The sequence below is a fragment of the Capricornis sumatraensis genome, chromosome 8, assembly GCF_032405125.1.
Source record: "Capricornis sumatraensis isolate serow.1 chromosome 8, serow.2, whole genome shotgun sequence".
In the NCBI taxonomy this organism is placed as follows: Eukaryota; Metazoa; Chordata; class Mammalia; order Artiodactyla; family Bovidae; genus Capricornis; species Capricornis sumatraensis.
This window is the reverse complement of record NC_091076.1, coordinates 37640467-37665936: the sequence shown is the minus strand read 5'-3', so window position 1 is coordinate 37665936 and position 25470 is coordinate 37640467. Positions and strand designations below refer to the sequence as shown.

The 25470-nt window shown below is 39.8% G+C and overlaps 1 protein-coding gene across 3 annotated transcripts in view; it reads left to right on the top strand.

Moving 5' to 3' along the window:
• The window catches only part of PRCP (prolylcarboxypeptidase), an 86995-nt gene continuing 61525 nt past the window's right edge, over positions 1-25470 (top strand). Inside the window, exons 1-4 of one of the 3 annotated variants that reach the window (XM_068978149.1) lie at positions 1-63; positions 995-1177; positions 15379-15433; positions 23236-23240. In XM_068978149.1, the coding sequence (XP_068834250.1) occupies positions 1010-1177; positions 15379-15433; positions 23236-23240 (228 nt within the window). In that variant the 5' untranslated portion in view covers positions 1-63; positions 995-1009. Of the gene's footprint in view, positions 64-994; positions 1178-11006; positions 11060-15378; positions 15434-23235; positions 23241-25470 lie in introns of those variants that run through there. The other 2 variants (XM_068978148.1, XM_068978150.1) reach the window with 2 other exon arrangements.

The window sequence follows — 25470 nt, the reverse complement described above, 5'->3', positions numbered from 1 at the left end:
GAAGTGGACTGTGTGGATTTCACGCATGTGTAGGGGTGACCAACCGACAGAGTGCCCTAGGAGGTGATTAGGCTGGCATGGAGGTGGCGGTGCAAAGGAGCCAGACCTAGTGGGGATAGCTTAGTAGTATACATGATTTTAGTGAAAAGGGCAGGATATGAACACATTAACACGGATTGGCAGATGCCGCTGCCAGTCAGGAGGAGCAGATCTGTACCCTGCGCTCCTCTTTTCAGGGTGTTTTGACTGTCAGGGCTGAGTGACTAGTGAATGATTTAGTCCTTGTAGAGCTGGTGGCGAGTGCCAGTTTTAAGTTGGCAGTAGCCCTTCCCGGGGCTTCCCTTGTGGCTCAGACGATAAAGAATCCGCCTGCAATGTGGGGGACTTGGGTCAGATCCTTGGGTTGGGAAGATTCCCCTGGAGGAGGGCATGGCAACTCGCTCTAGTATTCTTTCCTGGAGAATCCCATGAACAGAGGAGCCTGGCAGGCTACTGTCTATAGGGTCGCAAAGAGTTGGACACGACCCAAGCGGCCTGGCACGTTTGCACGCATGCACACGCTTATGTAGGATTTGCGGAGGACAAGGATGTGGCGATGAAATAGAGGTGGACAGGGCAGGGTTTGGCAGTGACGATAAAGGGGAGGATATAGGGTGGGAGAAAGTGTTTGTGGGGGGTGATATAGTTAAGAATGGGGTTCAGAGGTCAGATAGGAGGGGCCCTGGGATGGTAAAGGTAGGCTTTGAGTCGGAAGGGAATAAAGGTGAACTCTAATAAAGAGGGGACGGTACAAGAGGGAAATGAAACCTGGCGGCGCCCTGTGGGACTGGGACGGGGGTCGGAATGGCTTTGGCAATTCGAATTTGAGAGGCTTTGCTGAGGGGCGGGGTAGCATTGGGTTTCCCCCGGGAAGGAGGGGCCTGTCTCGGGGCCGGAGCTGTGGGCTGGGCGGCGCTGCGTGCATCTGCCTGTCTCCCTCCTACCCGCTCTGCAGCCACGGTCCTGAGCCATGGGGCGCTGCTCTCTCCTGCTCCTGCTCCTAGCTTCCCTGACTCCTGGGGCCGCCAGCCCCGTTTCGCCGTCACTGAGGGCCCCTAGCAGCCTACCCTGGTCAACCAGCTTCAGATCTCGCCCTACTATTACCCCGAAGTATTCGATTCGCTACATCCAACAGAAGGTAAGGCCAAAAGGGTTGGGGTGTTCGAGTGGGTGGCGAGGACTGGGGTTTTGTGGTTTTCAGGCACTGAAGCTCATCGAAATTGTAGAACCCTAATGCTGAGGACTTGTCCGGTGGCCCAAGTCCCATCTATTTAAACTCACCTTCCGTCACCAATAATTTATTGTCATTTCTGGCTCTACACTCCCGACTGTGATTGACCATCACAGTCACTTCAACTCCTGCTTACAGAGGATGCCCTAAAATTCCTTTGACCTCCCGCCAAATTCAAATTATTTAATGCCAGCTCTGGAGCCTACTTCGCGGTGACAGTCATCTTTTGTCCCAAAGCAGCCCATAAGTTCAAATTTCTAATATCTTACCAGATAATATATAATATTTTTTCAATCTAAAATGTCAGTCTATTGTCTTATGCTCAGTTCAGAGTTATTGCTTTTGTAGCCCTTTTATTAAGAGTTTTCATCTTTCCCTGGAAGTTGTAGGAGTCTGTCAAAATTTGGAGGGGGGTAGTGAAGGTGAGCATCTCTATAGTTCTGAATTTTGAGTTCAGAGGTTTAAGGTAGGCATGATGCCTTTGTGCTTGGCTGAAGCATGAGGTAGGTATTCCCTGAGAAGCCTGGATGAGGAGGTACATCTTTTGTGAAATGACAATATCACTTACAGTTCTGGGAGCCTGTGAAAAGATAAATGACCTTCCCAGGTGGCACAGTGAAAGTGTGCCTGCCAAGAATCTGCCTGCCAAGGCAGGAGATAAAAGAGACGGGGGTTTGATTCTTGGGTGGTGGAAGATCCCCTGGAGCAGGAAATGGCAACCCACCCCAAAATTCTTGCCTGAGAAATCCCATGGACACAGAAGCCTGGTGGGCTACATTCAATGGGGTCTCAAAGAGTTGAACATGACTGAGCAACTGAGCACGCGTGTGTGCATGCATGTGAAAAGATAGGCAAAAATTTGGGAAACATTGGGATTAGAACTTCAAGAGTCTGAGGTTTGGGTTTAGGAGTTAGATAGATCAGAATTCCAATCTATTAATACTAGCTCTCTGACCTTGGGAAGTTGCATATACCTCTCTGAGCCCAATTTCTTGACCTCTGGGGGATTTGGTGGTGGTTAAATGAGAATAGATGACATATCCCTAACAAAGTATTTGGTCTTGAGCAGAGATATAGTAAATTGATGGTTACTAACCCAAGTGAATTTTAAATGAGAATTTGATAGAGAGGGATGACGTGAACTTCTAGTATAAGAAATCATTTTTAACCCAGAAATTTAGAGATTATGAAGAGAAAGCATTCTAGTTTTAGCAGGAGTACTAGGAAACATCTTTTTCTTAGGCAGTTCTCTAGGCTTCAGTTTCCTCATATGTAAATTGAGAGGTTTGAACAAGGACCAATGTGTTTCACATTTTACTGAAAAATTAAGGCTTTGGGGGAGCTGTCTCAGAGGGATGGTGAAGGCCCATATGGAAACCAAGTTAGGGTACCCCAGAACCCCTCCCCCTGACTTCTTTCAGCCTGAGATTTATATTTTTATTTGTTCTATATGCTGGGATTTTGCAGAGTTCCATAACTAAAGTTAAGTTGAAGGGAAACTACTGGAATGGATATCTATAATCCTTTTAGGAATGGTGAGAGAACTCTCAGCAGAATAGAGGGGGAATGAAAAGGTAGAAGAGACTGAATGATCTCTTAGGTCCTAATTTATATTCCTTCATTATAAATTTCTTTCTTGACCACTTCACTCTTTAGATACAAAAGGCCAGTTCTTTTTCCATTTGTGGTGATTTACAAGATCTGTTTGGCCTTATTCAGCCACATTTTGCCCTCTGGCTTATATTTAGTTCACATTTTAGGACTCAGATTCCACAAATGGATTTATTACCATAATAGTAATTTTATTTGCATCAACTCCAATTGAGTTTTATTTCACTGTTTTGAGAAAGACTTTCACATATATACAAATGTGTTGTATAATAATTATTGCACAATAATGGTTTTATAGTAATTGCCAGTTTTTCTGCACCATAAATTTTTAGTTGGGATTGAAAAGTATGTGTAAACTCAACTTTAATTTTTTTAAGTTAGAGCAGATGAAGTACTTTCATGCCTTTTAATGATAAACATTATTGTACCTAAGACTTAGTCTTTATTCAAGGTTTAATTTTCATTCAACTTTATAATGATTTCTTTATCTGTTGTTATATCTGTCTAAGCTATTCCCAGTTGTTATTATATTCATGCAAACTCCATGAGTGGTCTCAGTATAAAGGCTTAGCCCTCCTTCGTAACTCTGATTACTTGCAGAATAAAGGTCAAAGTCCTTCGTATTGTTTCTCATCGCATGCTGGTCTTTCAGCTTCATATCCTGCCATAGATCCCCACCTCCTTCCACCTTCTCCACACTTTTAGCAACATAGAACATAGACTTAATTGAAGTTTACTGTGTCAGAAATTCTGTCTGGAATTACCCCCCTCTTCTCCGCTAGTTAAATGCATACCTCGGTCCCAGCTGAAATATCACCTTTCCTGTGAAACTTTACTGATTTTAGTTGGACTTTTTTCACATTTACTATTTTGTGTCTCCTCAGCTAGACAGCATTATCCATTACCCAGAAAACCCCATAAAAATATAAAGTACGAAATAAATATTTGTTGAGGAATTAAATGGATGACTACCCAGAAAAAGCCCAAACAAGGTCTACTGTCATTTAATTAATGACACAAATCATCTATTTATTTTCCTTTTTAATCTTTTCCTTCTTTTTTTTTTTTTACCATTTATATTTCCTTTTCTTTCACAGTCTTCAAATGTTGATTTAGTAGGAATGTTTGATTTTTTTTTTAATCAAAAATAACTGAGTCAGGAGACCAGAGAAAGGATAACACATCATTTGGGCACATCAAGGGCTCTGCATGTATGTGTGATAGGGCTTCCCTGATAGCTCAGCTGGTAAACAATCTGCCTGCAATGCAGGAGACCCCAGTTCAATTCCTGGGTCTGGAAGATCCTCTGGAGAAGGGATAGGCTACCCACTCCAGTATTCTTGGGCTTTCCTGGTAGCTCAGCTGGTAAAGAATCTGCACCTGGGTTCGATCCCTGGGTTGGGAAGATCCCCTGGAGAAGGGAAAGGCTACCCACTCCAGTATTCTGGCCTGGAGAATTCCATGGACTGTATTTTAGTTCATAGGGTCGCAAAGAGTCGGACCTAACTGACTGACTTTCACTCACTCATTCACTCATATGTGTGATGCGAATGTTGTAAAGGGCTCCTTCAGATGCGTGACTTGTGTTTATTCAATTTCCATGGTTCTCATTACTCTCTTACTCCCATGCTAGTCCCTCAGATCTGAATGTGAATCCTGAAGGCATTTTACTGTGTGATGTAATGGGGAAGGAGAATGGGTCTTTTCAGGCTGTTACTTTCCTCACTGGTGAAAATAGAAATCAGTATCTACTTATTAGTCAGGGATCTCTAGAGAAACAATTAGTAGGATGTGTGTGTATGTGTGTGTGTGTGTATATGTATGTATATCTCTTTCTTCACAGAGAGATTGATTTAAGAAATTGACTCATGTTGTTGAGGAGCCTTAGCTGCAGCATAGGCTGGTGGACTGGAGACCCAGGGAAGAGCTGCAGTTTGAGTCCCAGGGCAGTCAACTTGCATTAATTCCTTGCTCAGGAGTAGTCAGTCTTTTGTGCTCTTCAGGCTTCACCTAATTGGATGAGACCCACCCACATTATGGAGGGTAAAGCTGCTAGACTCTAAGTCTACTGTTTTAAATGTTAATCCCATCCAAAAAAACCACCTTCACAGAAACAGCTAGAATGTTTGAGCATTCTGGGCACCACAGCTCAGCTGAGGTGACATTAAAATTAACTGTTACATCTACCTACGGCTGTTGTGAGCGTTAAATATGGTAATTTAGGAGAGCACACGCACAGTGCCTGGAACATTAGGAAATTGAGGATCTTAATGAAGTAAATGGTGGTTCCTCCGCTACTCTGTCTTTAAACCACACTGTCTGTAGTGCCATGCATTTCAGGTTGATCTACATGCTGACACTTGTGGTAATGCCTCTTCTAGAAACCTAGTGGTCAGTCATCTATACTCAACTATTCTTATTTAACTACTGACCAGTGTTTATGTGAGAACTGTGCATCTTGGCCCAGCACTGAGCTCATGGCTGCTGACTCCTGCAGGGCCTTCCTACAGCTCCTTCCTCGTCTGTGGTGAGACCAGAATGGTAGATGAAGCAATTTTGATTTATAGCTTACAGTTCTTCTTTCTACCCTTACAGTTCTACTTTCAATTCCTATTCTGGGTTTCCCTTTCTTGTCATGGTGGCCCTAGTGAATGTCTAGTAAAATGGAGCTGTGTCAGGTGCCTTGGAACGGCCTATCGCTTTTTCTCCTCCTGTTCTTCTTTTCATTTTTCCTTTCTCCTCTTCGTACTGGTTCATCTATTGATGACCTTCTCCTTAAGCCTGGAGCATACTGCCACAAATATTATACGAATTCTGAACTGATTTCTGTTTTTATTCACAGAATCATTGTCAGAAGGGGTCATGTAGTTCACCCCTAAGCTATGATAAATTGATCTTGATCAAAACTTTTGAGGATTAGGAACTTGATAGAGCTTGACAATCATACAGGTTTGAGAATGCATTCTGTTTCTAACACTACCTGAGTAATTTCAGACAAGTTACTGTGAGCTTCTATTTTTGTAATCAGCAAAATAGGGACAATTATACTATTCATCTCACAGATTTGTTGTGAAATAAGCTGATATGTGTAAAGTGTTTATTTAGCACAGTTTAGATCCCTTGGTAAACACTTAGTAAATGGTAAATGTTATTTTTATTTTATCTTAAAGTTTTTTCATATGGCTTTAATTTCTTCTCTGGGGGCTTCCCAGGTGGCTCAGTGGTAAAGAATCTGCCGGCCAATGCAGGAGCTGCAGAAGATGGGGGTTTGATCCCTCGGTGGGGAGGATCTTCTGGAGGAGGAAATAGCAACCCACTCTAGTATTCTTGCCGGGATCATCCTGTGGACAGAGGAGGGTGGGTTACAGTCCAGGGGGTCACAAAGAGTTGGACACGACTGAGCAACTGAGCACGTACCTCCTCTCCACTCAGAATAAAATATATGTCATTCCGTATCATATCTAAAATAGTTATTCTGGTAAATATGAAAGTCTTTGTGAATTCTTTTCTGTTACTTAACTAGTACAAATGTTTCTTTTTTTTTTTTCCAGTGGGATGTAGTATAGTACACTTGTAAATAAGGCATAGAAATTAACTTTTTTCCTCACTGAAATTATTTTCTTTCACATAAGACTGATACATAAAAAAAGGCATATGAAGCTAATTCTACTCTTTTCCTATACTATTTTTAGTTTTGGTAAATTGTGGAGAGAAAAATGTATGATAATAATTGTATCCTTTCAGATTTTTTCAAATACCTCCTTGATAATACTAAATCTAACACTGTCTTTCTAATAGTTGAGTTTTTAATATTTTACCAATTAATGCTAAAATGTAGTTTCAGCAGAAGTTAATTTTAGAGTTTATACTGTCAGGTGGTACAATGGTGAAGAATCTGCCTGCAATGCAGGAGACACAAGAGACTCAGGTTTGATCCCTTGGTCAGGAAGATCACTTGGAGTAGGAAATGGCAACCCACTCAAGTATTCTTGCCTGGAAAATTCTATGGAGAAAAGAGCCTGGTGGGCTACAGTCCATGGGGTCACAAAGCATTGAACACAACTGAGTGACTAAGCATGCATGTTTATATCTATCTGCATATTACAGGGATTTTATCCGTTAGGTACATAAAACACAACATTTTCAAAATTTGGTTGCTAGTATCAGCCCTGCTACTAACTTGTATTACTATGTTGGGCAAGTTGCTTCACTCTAGATCTCAGTGTACTAATATGTAAGATGAAGATATTAGATCTGCTGATCTCTGATGCACCTGTAATTCTGTTCATGAGTGCCTCCTATCTATAGGGAATTATATCAAGAGTGGACATATATTAATATATCAGGTAGGGATGTGGGCACAAGTTCTGTTTTTTGCCTTACCATTAATTGTCTTTGGTAAATGCTGCTGCTGCTGTTAAGTCGTTTCAGTTGTGTCCGACTCTGTGTTACTGCATAGACAGCAGCCCACCAGGCTCCTCTGTCCCTGGGATTCTCCAGGCAAGAGTACTGGAGTGGGTTGCCATTTCCTTCTCCAGTGTATGCATACATGCTAAGTTGCTTCAGTTGTGTCCGACTCTGTGCGACCCTGTGGACAGATGAGACCTAAACGATTCTTCCATCTCAACTTTGAGTAAGATACAGACTCAGATCATGTAAAATGTTTTTTAAATTAAAAATTAGCTCTCCCACTGATACAATATTCATAACATAGAGCATTGTATTTATGTTTATGTAAACACTTCACACATATTAGCTCATTAATTCTCCCATCGACCTCATGTGGTTTTGGTACTGCTATTCCCAATTTACAGATGGAGAAACTGAGGTACCAAGTGTATTCTAATCACTACCTCACTCTGCCTCCTAATATGTCTACTTGAATCTGTAGTTCTTTTTTTTTTTTTTAGGATTTTTTTTGTCACTTAATTTTTTTAATTGAAGGATAATTGCTTTACAGAATTTTGTGGTTTTCTGTCATAGACCAACAAGAATCAGTCATAAGTACACCCATGTTCCCTCCCTCCTGAACCTCCCTCCCATCTCCTTCCCCATCTCACCCTTCTAAATTGTCACAGAGCCCCTGTTTAAGTTCTCTGAGTCATATAGCAAATTCCTATTGGCTATATAACTTACATATGGTATTGTAAGTTTCCGTGTTACCATCTCCGTACATCTCACTCTCTCTCTCCTTCCCTCCCCCCATAGGTCTGTTCTCTATGTCTGTTTCTCCATTGCTGCCCTGAAAATTAACTCATCAGTACCATCTTTCTAGATTCCATCTATATGCATCTGTATATAATATTTATATTCCTTTTTCTGACTTACTTAATTCTATATAATAGGCTTTAGGTTCATCCATCTCATTAGAACTGACTCAAATACATTCCTTTTTATGGCTGAGTAGTATTCCATTGTATATATGTACTACAGCTTCTTTATCCATTCGTCTGTTGATGGACATCTAGGTTGCTTCAATGTCCCAGCTATTATAAATAGTGCTGCAGTGAACATTGGGGTACATGTGTCTTTTTCAGTTTTGGCACTTGTGCCTAGGAGCAGGATTGCTGGGTCATATGATAGTTTTATTCCTAGCTTATTAAGGAATCTCCATACTTCTTCCATAGTGGCTGTATCAACTTAAACATTCCCACCAGCAGTGTAGGAGAATTCCCTTTTCTCTTGGATCTATAGTTCTGACTCAGAACCAGACTCATCTGGTTAAATGACGACTTTCTCCTTGTGGCACTGTTACCATTTTTCAAATGATCCAGAGAGATGATATGGGGTGGGAGGTGGGAGGTAGGAGGGGGGTTCAGGATTGGGAACCTATGTACACCCGTGGCTGATTCATGTCAATGTATGGCAAAACCAATACAGTATTGTTAAGCAAAATAAAGTAAAAATAAAAATTAAAAAAAAAAGAATTACTGAGAGTCTATATATATGGCAGGCATGGTTCTTGAGACAATAGTTGGACTGCTCATGTGGAACTTATTTTCTGGTTAGGAAGTAGATAATAAGCAAATAAACATTAAGTAAATAAGATAATTATAGACTGTAATGATTGCATTGAAGGAAATAAGCAAGGTGATGTGTGCTCGGTTTTGTCAGACTCTTTGTGACCCCATGGACTATAGCCCACCAGGCTCATTTGTTCATGGAATTTCCCAGGCAAGAATACTTGGGTGGGTTGCCATTTCTTACTCCAGAGCATTTTCCCAACCCAGAAATCTAATCTCCGTCTCCTGCGGCTCCTGATAGGCAGGAGGATTCTTTACCACTGTGACACCTAGGAAGCAAGGTAATCAGTTCAGTTGCTCAGTTGTGTCCTAACTCTTTGCGACCCCATGGACTGCAGCATGCCAGGCTTCCCTGTCCATCACCAACTCCTGGAGCTTGTTCAAACTCCTGTCCATCAAGTCAGTGATGCCATCCAACTATCTTATCCTCTTTTATTCCTTTCTCCTCCCACTTTTAATCTTTCCCAGCATCAGAGCCTTTTCCAATGAGTCACTTCTTCCCATCAGGTGGCCAAAGTATTGGAGCTTCAGCTTCAGCATCAGTCCTTCCAATGAATATTCAGGAAAAGAAAAAGAAAGTGAAGTCGCTCAGTCATGTCCAACTCTTTGTGGCCCCATAGACTATAGCCCACCAGTGTCCTCCATCCATGGAATTTTCCCACTGGAGTGGGTTGCCATTTCCTTCTCCAGGATAATAATCCTGAATATTCAGGATTGATTTCCTTTAGGATGGACTGGTTTGATCCATATCAAATTGGTTGGAGTCCACGGGACTCTCAAGAGTTTTCTCCAACACCGTAGTTCAAAAGCATCAAATTCTTTGGCACTCAGCCTTCTTTATGGTCCAACTCTCACATCCATACATGACTACTGGAAAAACCATAGTTTTGACTAGATGGACTTGTTGGCAAAGTAATGTCTCTGTTTTTGAATATGCTATCTAGGTTGGTCATAGCTTTTCTTCTAAGGAGCAAGCGTCTTTTAATTTCATGGCTGCAGTCACCATCTGCAGTGATTTTTGGAACCCCCAAAAATAGTCTCTCACTGTTTCCATTGTTTCCCCATCTATTTGCCATGAAGTGATGGGACAGGATGCCATGATCTTCATTGTTTGAATGTTGAGTTTTAAGCTGACTTTTTCAGTCTCTTCCTTCACTTTCATCAAGAGGCTCTTCAGTTCCTCTTTACTTTCTGCCATAAGAGTGGTGTCATCATCTGCATATTTGAGGTTATTGATATTTCTTCTGGCAATCTTGATCCCAGCTTGTGCTTTGTCCAGGCTGGCATTTCGCATGATGTACTCTGCATATAGGTTAAATAAGTAAGGTGATATGTATATATACATATGGGTGTACAGTGGAATGGAAAGGCTTATCTCAGTAAGGTTTCCCTGAGTCTTTTTTTTTTATTTTTATATTTGTTTAATATTTGTATCAGGTCTTAGTTGTGACATGCAGGTTTGTTCTGTGGTATGTGGGATCCTAGTTCCCCAAACAGGGATCAAACCCATGTCCTCTCTACTGCAAGGTGGATTCTTATCCACTAGACCACAAAGGAAGTCCCTGGAAGAGTCTTAACTGGTCCTCCTTGAAACCTGTAGTTCCTCCTCCACTGCAGTCCCCATGGGCCACATTAATCACCTCCCCTTCAGTCAAACCACTCTTCTTCTCAGGACCTGCAGTGTTTCCTGATTTTTTGCTTTCTCAAGAAAAAAATCCTGTAGTGTTTGAGGCCTTCCACCCTTTGGCTCCAACCCACCTTTCCAGTTTGCTAATCTGTTCTCCACACATGCCCATCCTGTTTCTGTGTTTTAACCCACATTGTTCCCTTTGCTTGGAATGCCTCTCCTGTGCCTCTTTCCTCCTTTATCAACCCCTTCCATTTTTTAAGCTCCATCTCAGACACTTCTCCTCCAGGGGCCAGAAAGTGTGTGATTGGTCAGATCTTTCTTTGTACTTCTCTCATGGCATTTGTCTCAACTCTAGCCTTGTGTTAAAACCTTTTGTTCCTCTATCAAAGCAGGAAGCGTGTCTTGTAAGTATCCATACCCCTTCACAGCCCTTTGCACATTGTTTTACTTAGAATATCGTCTGCACAAATGTTTTTTGAATCAATATCTCTCCCCTTCCCTTTTCCTGCTTCCCTGCACATTGAGGTAAGGAAGGGGTGTGTATGCATAGGGAAGGGAAGAGTATGGAAACTTGATTCCCAACCTTCTAAGATGCTTTGATGGAACAAGGTAGGAAGCCAGGCAAATAACAGGCCTACTTGTTTTCATCCTCTTATTTTGATGATCTGGAGGTGAACTGTACTGACTTTTTTCTCAGCATGTCTACAGAGAAGGGTCATGGGAGGGAGTGCAGCAGTCCCTATATGTGTATGAATGTGGGCTGAGGGAAGGGTGAAGAATGAACATTTCAGGAACAATTTCTCCTTAAAAGCTACTTCTGTGGTGATTGTGAAGTGCCTTTGTTTATTAGAGAGCTAAAGTAAAGGCAGTATTTTTATTTTATTTTTTTTTGCTTTTCATTTGCAAACAGAGTCTAATTAACCATGTGTGTTTTTAAATCCTTGCTATCTGTTGTGTATGAGTCACTTAGTTCCAAGTTGCCTGTGGTGCTGTGAATGGAGAGAAACAGCTGCTGTGTCTCTGTCAGGCTCATGATGTTTTCTTTCTTGCTATTTATATTGTGAGAACTGTCCACATGGCATAAGGAAAAGACAGTTTTATTAAAGTCAGATTTCTTTAGGAACTTTCCCACAGCGGCCCTGCAGTTTGGTTGTGTGATAGAATTTACATGTTTGAAAGTATAACTATAATAGAAGTTATGAATCTAACATTAGTAAAGCAACACAGTTATATATTCACTTGACACGTATTTATTGAACTCTTCCTATGTGCCATATTCTCAATAGTTAGGGATAAGGGGAAAGCAAGACATACCTCATGAAGCTTACATTTTAATGGGAAAGAAGATAGTGATAAGAATTACAACTATGATGTGTGTTTTAAGGAAATAATATGTTGTGGGAGCCACAGTAGGGTCCTAAGTCTTGGATATTAGGGAGTCCTCTGGTCAGCAGTGGTTAAAGCAGAGGCAGGAAGCTGAGGAGGAATTATTGGCCAGGAGAATGGAGGTGATTGAGATTCCTGTCCAAGTAGAGGATATATTGTGTACAAGATACTAATTTAGAAACGATTAGGAGGAATTGAAAGGAGATCTGCCCTGAGATAGGGCAGAGGTGATGAGGCAAGAGGTGGGCAGTCAACACTGTGAAGTCAATGTTACTATTTCCACTTATACACTCTTGGTGTGGATATTCCTTCTTTGAAGTTTTCATTGACATTAAGAACATGACTTGGTGTTGTGTTGCTGTGAGACATAGCACTACTCTGTTCACCAGGATATGACACAGTCACCTTGTGACAGGTACTGCTCTTCATATGCTTATCTTTAACCCTGCACAGAGCTACTGCATCTGTTTTACAGAGGAATAAAGGGCTCAGAGATGAAGTAATTTATCCATGATCACATAGCTGATAAATGATAGCATCAGGATTTAAACTGAGCTTTGGTGTCATCAAAGCCTGTATTTCACTTTGCCTCTTTACTAACTGTATTTCTGGAATAGATAGAAGATTTTGTAATTTATGATTTAGAGATAGTTGTAGAAGTCACATTTGTAAGGAAATCCAGATTAGACATTAATAAAGTAGAGGAATAAGGAGTTTCAATTATCTTTTTTAATAGCAAGTAGGGTAATTTTGGAGAGTAAGAAAAATCATAATAGAGGTTTTAACAATACAGAACTTTCTTCTGGCCTTGGTTTTGTGTTATGGAAAGAAGTATTTAAATGAATGAGTTTGAAGGATCATATGATAGTTATATTTTAAATGGAGTTACCATATGATCCTACAATCCCATGCTTTGGCATATACCTGAAGAAAATCATAGTTCAAAAATATACATGTACTCTAAGTCACCTAAATGTCCATCAACAGAGGAACAGATAAAGACATGGTGTGTGTGCATACACACACACACACACACACACACACACACACACACAGTGGAATATCACTCAGCCATAAAAAAACTATGAAATAATATTATTTGCAGCAACATAATAGACCTAGAGATTGTCATACTGCGTGATGTTAAGTCAGAGAAAAACAAATATTATATGATATCATTTATATGTGGAATCTAAAAAAATGTTGCAAATGAATCTATTTACAAAACAGAAATAGTCACAGATGTAGAAAACAAACTTATGGTTACCAGGGGGAAAAGCGAGGTAGGGATAAATTGGAAGATAAGGGATTGACATATACACTCTACTATATATAATGTGGATAACTAATAAGGACCTTCTGTATAACACAGGGAATTCTCAATATTCTATAATGACCTACATGGGAAAAGAACTGTAAAAAAGAGTGGATATATGTATATGTATAACTGGTTCACTCTGCTGTACATCTGAAACTAACACAACATCGTAAATCAACTATACTCCAATAAAAATTTATTTAAAAAATGAATGGGAACTATTTTACTAGCAGAAGGAGACTATGCCACCTAGGGTAAAACATACTAGGAGATATATTTGGGGTGACTGTATACATTCTAGAGCAAAATATGTTAAGAGACATCCATTGATGATCACTAAAAGGCACTCTGTGGGAATAAGAGGACATCCCTGATCTCTCAGATAGTAGAGTCTGCCTGAAGTGCAGGAGACTGGGTTTGATACCTGGGTTGGGAAGATTCCATGGAGAAGGAAATGGCAACCCACTCCTGTATTCTTGCCTGGAAAATCCCGTAGATGCAGGATCCTGGCAGGCTAGAGTTCATGGGGTCGAAAAGAGTTGGACACGACTGAGCTACTTCACTCTCTCTCTCTCCATGGGAATAAAGGAATAAGGTCACTACTGTAGAATTTTGTCCCCTTAAACTTGGCACTTAATGTAGTTTACCATAAATCCATTAGCAGATCCTCCATTTTAAGCTTTTTAAGCAGTCCATGTACAAAATTTGGCTTGGAATAAGTTAATTAGAGTTCCTATAAAGGTCCCTAATCTATGCTACATGGACTATCCCTGGCATATCTTTTCCACTCCACTTGCAGAGGTCGTTGAATGTCCCTCCTCCTGCCCAATAACTCCAAAGGACACAGGTCACTGTTTGGCACTCTGTTTTTGAAAGTCTCCCAGTCCATGGATTAGGGAGTCAAGTCCAATTAATTCTACCTAAGTATTTTGTTTTCTTTAAAAGTCTGGATATTGGTCTCATCTTTAAACATAGTGTTTAGAATAATAGTACTATTCTCCCATTTATTTAATAAAGTGTTATTGTTTTAAAGGATATTAGACTGAAAATTTAAGCTAATCTCTTTAATCACAAGTCCAGCTGTTTGAGCCATTGTTTTCCCACCTGGGAGGAAATAAGTAGTTCCTTGAGATAGGGATTTATAATCTTTAGTATATGAAGTGATGAAGAGGATATCACAGATTATTTAATTTCTTTATAAATCAGTTCAAAAATCTAAAATTGCCATGTTTCATTGCTGCAGTATGTACCTTTCCTCAGAGCTACATTATTTGTACAGCAATGAACATGTACTCCTGGGTTCAACCCCTAGGTTGGGAAAATCCCCTGGAGAAGGGAATGGCTACCCACTCCAGTATTCTGGCCTGGAGAATTCCATGGACTGGATAGTCCATGGGGTCTCAAAGAGTTGGACACGACTAAGAGACTTTCACTTTGCGTACTAAAATATATTGTGCTATAGCACTGGTTACTGGTGATTGGACAGAAAGTCAAAAGCAAAAGCATATCCCATACTAGACCACAACATATTTGGTGTTTAAGAGGCTCTTAATGTTACCAAGTCACTACCCAAGAGAGCTGAAAAGTTTGTTTTTGTTAAATTTTACTTTGTTAGGTCATTGAAAAAAAATTTTTTTTAAATTAGTTTTGGCTGTGCTGGGGTCTTTGTTGCTTTGCATGTGGGCTTTCTCTAGTTGCTGAAAGCGCAGACTACTCTTCATTGTGATATGTGGGCTTCTCATTGCAGTGGCTTCGCTTGTTGTAGAGCTCTGGGTGCTTGGGCGCTTGGACTTAAGTAGTTAAACACAGGCTCAGTAGTTGTGGTGCACAGGCTTAGTTGCCCCATGGCATGTGGGATCTTCCCAGAGCAGGGATCAAAACTTGTGCCCCCTGAAATAGCAGGCGTGTTCTTATCCACTGTACTACCAGGGCAGTCCAAGGTCACGGCTTTTTAAGTGAACACTAAGAATAACTTGCTAAGGTTTCATGTTACTAATTTCTTCCTCCTAAGTGGCAATATTAAACACATGACACAAATCATTGTGTATGTTTGTGTGTGTATTTGAAAGTGGTTTCAGACTTGGGAGGTGAATGCTAATAATATACTAATATAAATATACCAAGTTCTCACTTCCTGTAGGCCCTTGGTGGGCACTTGCATGAATTTATTATCCAAGTTAATCATCACAAGACACATCTGGGTCAGAAACAAGACAAGGGTGCCCACTCTCACCACTACTGTTCAACATAGTTTTGGAAGTTTTAGCCACAACAATCAGAGAAGAAAAAGAAATAAAAGGAATCCAGATTGGAAAAGAAGAAGTAAAACTCTCACTGTTTGCAAATGACATAATCCTCTACATAGAAAACCCTAAAAACACCACCAGAAAACTAGTAGAGCTAATCAGTGAATATATTGCATGATATAAAATTAACACACAGAAATCCCTTGTATTCCTACACACTAACAATGAGATAACAGAAAGAGAAATTAAGGAAACAATTCCATTCACCATTGCAACAAAAAGAATAAAATACTTAGGAATAAATCTATCAAAAGAAACAAAAGACCTATATATAGAAAACTATAAAACACTGATGAAAGAAATGAAAGATGACACAAATAGAGAAATATGGATCTGAAGAATCAATATAGTGAAAATGAGTATACTACCCAAAGCAATCTATAGACTCAGTACAATCCCTATCAAACTACCAACGGTATTTTTCACAGAACTAGAACAAATAATTTCACAATTTGTATGGAAATACAAAAAAACCTTGAATAGCCAAAGCAATCTTGAGAAAGAAGAATGGAATTGGAGGAATCAACCTACCTGACTTCAGACAATACTACAAAGCTATAGTCATCAAGACAGTATGGTACTGGCACAAAGACAGAAATATAAATCAATGGAACAAAATAGAAAGCCCAGAGATAAATCCATGCACCTGTGGACACCTTATCTTTGACAAAAGAGGCAAAAATATACAATGGAGAAAAGACAATCTCTTTAACAAGTGGTGCTGGGGAAACTGGTCAACCACCTGTAAAAGAACGAAACTAGAACACTTTCTAACACCATACACAAAAATAAACTCGAAATGGATTAAAGATCTAAATGTAAGACCAGAAACTATAAAACTCCTAGAGGAAAACATAGGCAAAACACTCTGATATAAATCACAGCAAGATCCTCTATGACCCACCTCCCAGAGTAATGGAAATAAAAGCAAAAATAAACAAATGGGATCTAATTAAAAGCTTTTGCACATGAAGGAAACTATAAGCAAGGTGAAAAGGCAGCCTTCAGAATGGGAAAAAATAATAGCAAACAAAGCAACTGACAAATAACCTCAAAAATATACAAACAGCTCATACAGCTCAATATCAGAAAAATAAATAACCCAATCAAAAAATGGGTCAAAGAACTAAACAGACATTTCTCCAAAGAAGACATACACATGGCTAACAAATACATGAAAAAATGTTCAACATCACTCATTATCAGAGAAATGCAAATCAGAACCACAATGAGGTACTATCTCATGCATGTCAGAATGGCTGCCATCAAAAAGCCTACAAACAGTAAGTGTTGGAGAGGGTGCAGAGAAAAGGAAACCCTCTTACACTGTTGGTGGGAATGCAAACTAGTACAGCCACTATGGAGAACAGTGTGGAGATTCCTTAAAAAACTGGAAATAAAACTGCCATATGACCCAGTAATCCCACTGTTGGGCATACACACTGAGGAAACCAGAATTGAAAGAGACATGTATTCCCTAATGTTCATCACAGCACTGTTTACAATAGCTAGGACCTGGAAACAACCTAGATGTCCATTGGCAGACAGATGGATAAGAAAGCTGTGGTACATATACACAATGGAATATTACTCAGCTATTAAAAAGAATGCATTCCTTTTTAATAATGCATTTTTTAAAATAATGCATTTCATCAGTTCTAATGAGGTGGATGAAACTGGAACCTATTATACAGAGTGAAGTAAGTTAGAAAGAAAAACAACAATTCAGTATATTAACACGTATATATGAAATTTAGGAAGATGATAACGATGACCCTATATGTGAGACAGCAAAAGAGACATATAAAGAACAGACTTTTGGACTCTGTGGTATAAGGCTAGGGTGGGATGATTTGAGAGACTAGCATTGAAACATGTATATTACCATATGTGAAATAGATGACCAATCCGGGTTCGATGCATGAAACAAGACACACAAGACAGTGCACTGAGACAACCCGGAGGGATGGGATGGGGAGGAAGTGGGAGGGGAGTTCAGGATGGGGGACTCATGTACACCCATGGCTGATTCAGGTCAATGTATGGCAAAAACCACCACAATATTTGCAGAGTAATTAGCCTCCAATAAAAATAAATAAATTAATTAAAAAACAAAGGATTGAGAGGGAGGGGCTATATGTATACTTATAGCTAATTCATGTTGTACAGCAGGAACTAACAATCATAAAGCAATTATACTCTAATTTAAATTTAAAAATTAAAAAAAAACATCTGGGATAGTCATTATTATTTTTAATTTTACTTAGAAGAAAACAAGCCCAAAGATATGAAGTACCTTGTTGAAGTTCAGATACCTCTAATCGATGGCAGAACTGACATTCAGCTCAAATCTGTCTGCAGATTCCCTTCGCTTTCCACTTCATCACAGAACATTTGTGATTTTTAGGAGGTTAAAAAAAAAAACAACCCAGATTTTTGAAAGATGTCCTTGGTACTGGCTAGATTTTATTAGTGCAAAAGCACTTGTGTGTGTGTGTTTAGACCTTGACACACTTTGGCATTTTTGATGTTTTCCTGTTGCTGTATGACTGGCATGTTTGGTCAGCATCATTGTGATATAATAACCTAATTTAAACAAGGAGCTGCAACCCAAACAATGGCTGTGATTTAGCAGATAGGAAAGTGAGGAAGTACTTGTTATCATTCGTCAGTTAATTTTTATTTTTATGCAGTTTGAACCAAGGGTCACACTGCAGACACCGTGCTTGAAAACTGTCGGAAACCTCTGTCACTTCCTGAGCACTGATGGCCTCTTCCTTTGAGGGCGCCGCTCATGCAACAACTTTGGAAAGCAGTGGTGATGACTCCCTTCTCCTTGGCATCGGATGCTTCCTTTCTCTCGACAATGTCTGGCACAGCCAGTGAAGACCAAGGCAGGCTTTTTTTTTTTTTCCTTCTTATATAGTCTGGACTATCTAAATATCCAGAAAAATGACCACACTTTAAAAGAGAAGGGAATTCATATTTACTGAGCATCTCTCCATGGTCTCTCAAAGGCAACCTTGAATTTCGCTAATCTGTGGATCTGGGAGGACACAGCACCAAGCTCTGTACATGTGAGACTGAGCTGATGCAGTGAAACTGCATGTTATGTCCTGTTTTATTGCAAACATTAAATGCAGATATCTGACCTTAGGCAAGGTGTGGAAGGATCTATTGCTGTTACTTATATACCCCCAGTGCTTTGGTCTCTCTCTGGAGAATGTGAGTGTTACTGTGGTGAAATAGATGTTGGCTGAGATTCCAGAGGAATTACTTTCCAAAAAATATGGATCATGGTCTTTAAAGATTTCCAGAAAGGGTTTTTGCAGTCAAATGCTGTAACATTGCTAAACCCTTTTAGTAATTTGCATTGTTAGTCATTTATCTGTAGTCTCTCTTCTTCATGTGACCTTTCTCCACTCCATATCCCAGACATACTTACTCTTTCCTCTTGGTCTTCTTGCAAAGCTTTATTCTCGAAATACTTCTTCAATTTTGAATGTATCTGGTCTGTTTAACACTCACTTGTTCCCTTCTGTTAAAAAAATGTTCCCCTTTCAGGAAACTAATGGAAAAGTAGTGATGTCCTCTGTTGTTATTTTGCTCCTAATGCATACTCCAGTTCATTTACTGTCCTACTCTTATCTTTGATTACATATATCTAACAAGTGCAGGCAACTCTAGTTGATGTGTGGATTCCATGTTACTTCATTTTAAAATAATAAACTGACTGACCCCATGCCTCTCAGGATATCTTGACTGTCTCATCCCTTGCTTAGCTCGTGTAGGCTTAGAAAATGGAAATAAATTTTAGGCTTAACCTTTAAAAACATATCAGTTCAGTTCAGTCACTCAGTCGTGTCCGACTCTTTGTGACCCCATGGACTGCAGCACTCCAGGCTTCCCTGTCCCTCACCAAATTCCGGAGCTTGTTCAAACTCACATCCGTTGAGTCAGTGATGCCATCCAACCATCTCATCCTCTGTTGTCCTCTTCTCCTCCTGCCTTCTATCTTTCCCAGCATCAGGGTCTTTTCCGAGTCAGTTCTTCGCATCAGGTGGCCAAAATATTAGAACTTCAGCTTCAGGATCAGTCCTTCCAGTGAATATTCAGGACTGGCACTTGTTATTATATTTTACCTAGTGCTACCAACATGGCATAGATACTGCCCAGTCAAAGCAGAAATGAGTCATAGAGCTGGGACATCTTGCAAAAGGTTAATTCTTTAGGTCTGCAGATGTGGAGAAGAAACTGGGACGGCATCACTTGAGGTGCTAAGGTAATTATTTTGCCAACAGGTATGGTGTTTCAGTATCTTAAGAACTGGCTGAATGTCAAGCCTTGGTTCTTCCAGATAGTGAATGCCTAAGAATAGTATGCTGCTTATATTGCTTAGTAGCCCTCACATGGCTACGGAGGTACAACTCAGGGGTATAAGCATTCAGAACAAGATAAACTTCTATAACAAGCATTAATGTTTTATTACAGATTGCATAAGACTCCCTTCTAAATTTCCTTTGATTTTTTTTTTTTCATTGCTGTTAATGGCACCACTCTCTTCCTGGTCATGCAGGATAAAAAACTTCTGAGTTATTTGATTGCCTCACTTTTGCCTTCATGCCCAAAATCCAGTCAATCACCAAGACTGTCCATGATTCCTTTCTAGTTTTTGCCCCTTCCTTTACACCCCCAGGGTTCTTACCTTGTATGGGCCCAAAGTAAACTACTATATTAGTCTCTTGAGTTTCTCTGTTCTTTCCGCTTCAGTCCAGGCTAGCTGGCATTGTTTTTTTTTTTCCCCCTCTTCTCCTGTTTTCTAATGCAGGTCTCACTGGGAGTTCTTTAAGCCTCACTTCCTCAGGAAAGCCTTCCCTAATTGACTTAGCTTAGCATGAGCTATCCTTCTCTGGGCTTCCCTGGTACTTAATGTCTGTAATATTTGTTTGGCTGTTAGCTATGCTCTACGTTGTGAAATGGCTCTTGTTGCCTGAATTGCAGTTACATCTTGGAATATGATTTAATAGGTAATTCTCCCTCAAGTAGAAAGTCCGAGAATTAATACACCCACAAGAGCGTAATGATTCAGGCTATAGATTTTAAAAAATTTCTTAATAGACATAAATTCTGTAGCTGGCTTTCTGAATAATGTGCAATTTTGTTAAAGAGAAATGCTGACTGTGACCCACTAAATTGAGTTTATAATCCACTATTGGATCACAACCTCCATTTTATAAAACACTAAACTATATGGGCCTTACAAAGATGAATCTTTCTCCTGTAATGGAGAGGTTAAGTCCTGGAAGCAAAAATCTTTACTACAGGGTGAGTGTAAAGTATTGCAGGCATGGTAGGTAGCAGGGTAGTTCAGAGGAGAGAGAACTTCAGGGTAAAAGCTGCTTCCTACTGTAGGAAGATGAGTCTCTTTGGGGAAGAAGGGACTTTGGTATCCCTTACAGATTTTTCCTTTGGTAGTTAAATAGTCCCTATCAGGTTTTTTTTTTTTTCTTCTTTTCACAAGGGCATGCGAGAATAATACATATTCATTTACTCTTTACTTACTTATTGTCTTATTTTCCTCTTCAACATTTATGTGCTTGTATAACAGGGCTTGTAATTTAAGTTTCCTGATGTGAATTGTATTTCTATTTTTTTTTGACTTCTCATATTGTTTATTGTTTTTAATCACAAGACGCAGGATATTTTGCATTCACATCAATTACAGAACTGTCAGAGGATATTGATGTTTCACATGGTTTTTTAAAAAAATATAAATTTATTTATTTTAATTGGAGGCTAATTACCCCACAATATTATATTAGTTTTGCCATACATTGACATGAATCCGCCGTGGGTGTACATGTGTTCCCCATCCTGAAACCCCCTCCCACCTCCCTCCCCATATCATCCCTCTGGGTCATCCCAGTGCACCAGCAAGCAAAAGCGGAATACCATAAGGGAGAAGATTTATTTCTTGTTTTAGACTCATCCATTTTGTGGATGAACCAAAAAAAACTTTTTAAAATGGGAAACTCTTAAGAGGTACTAGGCTCTGAGATGAAAACACCATCACTTGCGAAGAGTGTTATTTACCTTTTCACTGTAAGCTTCTTGAACTGTAGTTTTAAAGGGAGGGAATGTTGTATAGTAAGTCATATTGACTTGAATTCCTACTCCTGAGTAATTTCCCTCAGAAGATTTTGTTTATTTTCCATTGATTTTTTTCCTTTTCTTTTTTTTTTTAAATTTATTTATTTTTGGCTTTGCTGGGTGTTCATTCCTGCCAGCTTCAGTAGTTGCAGCTCAGAGGCTCAGTAGTTGTGGCTCCCAGGCTCTAGATCCTAGGCTCAATAGTTGGGACACACGGTCATAGTTACTCCTTGGCATGTGGGATCTTCCAGAATCAAGGATTGAACCCATGTCCCCTATATTGGCAGGCGTATTCTTTATCACTGAGCCACTAGGGAAGCCCTCCCTTTTCCTTCGTTCTTTATTTTTGTAAATCAAATGAGACTTTGAAGTGAAGCTTTTCTTGGTTATATACATTGTAGCAGACTAGACCTTGGCCTCTTTGAGAGCAAAGATTGTACCTTTTATTCTTCTATCTAGTGTAGCCATGTACTTGCTGCTCTTCTACCCTTTCAAGGTTGAGCAGGATTTTAACTTGATAATTTTAGGATCTGTTCACGGTTCCTGAGGTTATGTTATGCGTGTTAGTTGCTCAGTTGTGTCCAACTCTGTGACCCCATGGACTGTAGCCTGCAGACTCTTCTGTCCATGGAATTCTCCAGGCATGCATACTGGAGTAGGTTGCCATTTCCCACTTCAGGGGATTTTCCCAACCCAGGGACTGAACTCTAGTCTCCCTCATTGCAGGCAGGTTCCTTACCATCTGAGCCATCAGGGTAGATCCTCCTAAGGCTAACACACCTGGTAGAAAGCTAACAGAGCCTTACTGGTGGGCTCCAGGGGCCCAGAGCAGTGTTAACTGGTGTGGCCCTCACCCAGCCTGGGTTACTTGGTCTTTTGATGTTACATCACACTTCTCCCTTTTTCTCCTCAATTCAACTCAACAGTCACTGATGAAGCAAGTCCTATGCCCATTGTACTTTTTGCTGTGGGGTTCATGCAGCCTCTTCACTTCCTTTGATGAGCAAATGAAAGAATGTACATTTAGCCCTTAGTGCAGTCCTTACCCTATTCACAGGGCAGGTGGGAATAACACGCATGGTTTTAATCAATAGATTCTAGCATCTTATCGGATTACTTTAGAGTTTTTAATAGTATAGCAGGTGTACAACATATGTAAATAAGTAACTACAGAGCAAAAGCTACACTTGAAAAGCACTATAATAGAGCTAAAAGTACCATGGACACACAAAGCAGGAAGGCAAAGGAATGCTTCGTGTAGGAAGTGGCGTTGAATAAAATCCCCTTTTTACACAGTTGACATACCTGACTGAAAGGCTGTGGAGATTAAAGGCTTCATTAACTATTGCCTGCTCTGAGACCTCTTTTCTGACCACCCTATTAAAATTAAGCTCTCTGTTATATTCTGTGCAAAACTACAGTTTCTTAGTATTTCTTTATTGTATATTTGCTCCTTTATTACTTGCCTTTCATTAGGTTATAAGCTGTATGAAGGCAGTAATCATATCTAGCTTGTTCACTGTTTTATCTCTAGCACTAACCATTGGTAGGCACTAGAGAAATACTTATTAAATGAATGAATGTCTTTAACCACTCACTGTCATTTATCTGTATATCCTATTAGCTCCAGGGCAGTTGCTATACAGGATGGTGGCGCAGTGACAGAAGCACCTGAAAGTAATCAAAGGAGCTACTCGGTCGTGTGTGAACTTGCTGTCATTGTTCTGAGCTTTTTGGTTTCAGCTGAGGATATCCTTTTCCTTTCCTTTATCTTTCTTACAGTGCCCTTATCATTCAGACCGGATGACTGCTGAAAACAATGAGTAGTCTATAGAGTATATTTTTAAGGTGATGATTAAGAGTCTCTAGAACCCATTTTATAGTGACACCAGGACTGACAATTGGATGTTGGAGTTCCCCGGAGGAAAACTGCTGCTACTTTCTTCAGTTGCTTTCTTTTGTGGAGGATCTTCATGTGGACATATTGTAAAGTTTAATTTGGAATGCTAAAAACCTTTAAAGTCATGTATTAGTTAATATAAGAAAAACTTATTTTAAGTAATCTCTAAAGAGAGAATGCTGTAAGTTGTCTGTTTCAGCAGTTCTATTCACAGAAGATCCTTTGTGAGGCAGGAGGAGTTGTATTTTAGCATTGTGTAGTAGTATCTTATTTTATGCATTACTTAAAAAAACAATAGTTTATTTATTGTTTTGACAGAGGTAACTAGGTAGAGATTGTGGCCCCTGATGTCTTTTATCTCACCAGAGAGAAACAGAGACAGTCAAGTTTGAGAACAATTAGATTCTCACTTTGTATAATTTCTTGAAATAGGTTTTGAATAAAAAGGGTAGAAGTAAAATCTGCTTTGTTAATTTCCATTAAGTGCTACTGGGAGCCTGATGGCCTTGGAACTCTTTCACCATTTACTGGAGTTCTTATATTTATAGTGGACAGAGTCAGTGCAGAATCAGTTATTAAAGGATGATAGTGGTGGTTACAGCTGTTCAGAAGACTTCCTTTTTGCTGTTTTGCAAATACTGCTGATGTCATACACTGGGTCCTTTTCTAAACTGTGATCTTTCCTGGGTGTTTTATGATTTTAGAAAGTGGTGTATTATGTTATATGTGTTATATATAAAGAAACCTGGCTTACTAGCCTTGCCATAATCTCTCACCTGGAACTTTCAGTAGCCTTCTGTTTACCCTTCTTCCCGCCCTTTTTTTTGTCATCTCATTCTACAGGCCAGTCTCTACAGTATAGCCAGAACAATCTCTTTAAAATACAAATGAGAATAAGTCTTATAACTCTTTAACACTTTCTCATTGCTCTTCATGTTAAATTTAAGCTCCATATTGTGGCCTGCCTGGACCTGTTCCTCATTCCATTCCACAGTGCTTCCCCTTGTTCACCATGTTAGAGAGACTCTAGTCTCCTGTCTTAACAACATGCCAAGTCTCTGAGCCTTTGTATTTTCTGTTACTTCTCTCCAGAGTTCTTCCACTGGCTGGCTCCTTCAGGCTTTACTCTCAATGCCACCTCCATGGAGGACCATCTCTGTTAGTATTTTAGGGTTGCTGTAACAAAGTACAACAAACTGGGAGGTTTAAAATAACACACATTTATTTTCTAACAGTTTTGGAGGCCAGAAGTTCAAAATCAGGGTGTTGGTGTAATTGGTTCCTCCTAGGGAGAATCTGTTCTATCTCTCTCCTGGCTTCTGGTGGTTGCTGGCAATGCTTAGTGGTTTGCAGCTGCATAATTCCAGTGTCTTCTGTCATCACGTTGTTGTTTGTCGTTTGTAGTCCTTCTCTGTCTTCACATAGCCTTCTCTCTGTGTCTGTCTGTGTTTCTTTTCTTCTTAAAAAGGTAACCAATTATATTCGATTAAGGGCCAAGCCTACTCCAGCGTGACCTCATCTTAATTAATTATGTTTGTAATGACCCAATTTCCAATAAAGTCACATTCTGAGGTTCCAGGAAGACCATGAATTTTGGGGGATTGTTCAATCCAAAACACCTTCCCTGACTCTCAATTTAAAGTAGGCTGTGTTGGTGGAGCTATATCTATAAACATACTAACAGAGTTATTGGTTTCTAGCCATGGATGAGCATGGCACTTCATTAGACCACATTTCACGTATAACACTCAATTCTGGGTATGCCATCTGTGAGAGGGAAGATAAGTGTACTAGGACGTGAATGGAGTTGTGAGGATTTTAGAAATCATGCTATATGGGTAAGAACTGGGGTTTTGCTCAGTTGGAGAGGTGTAGA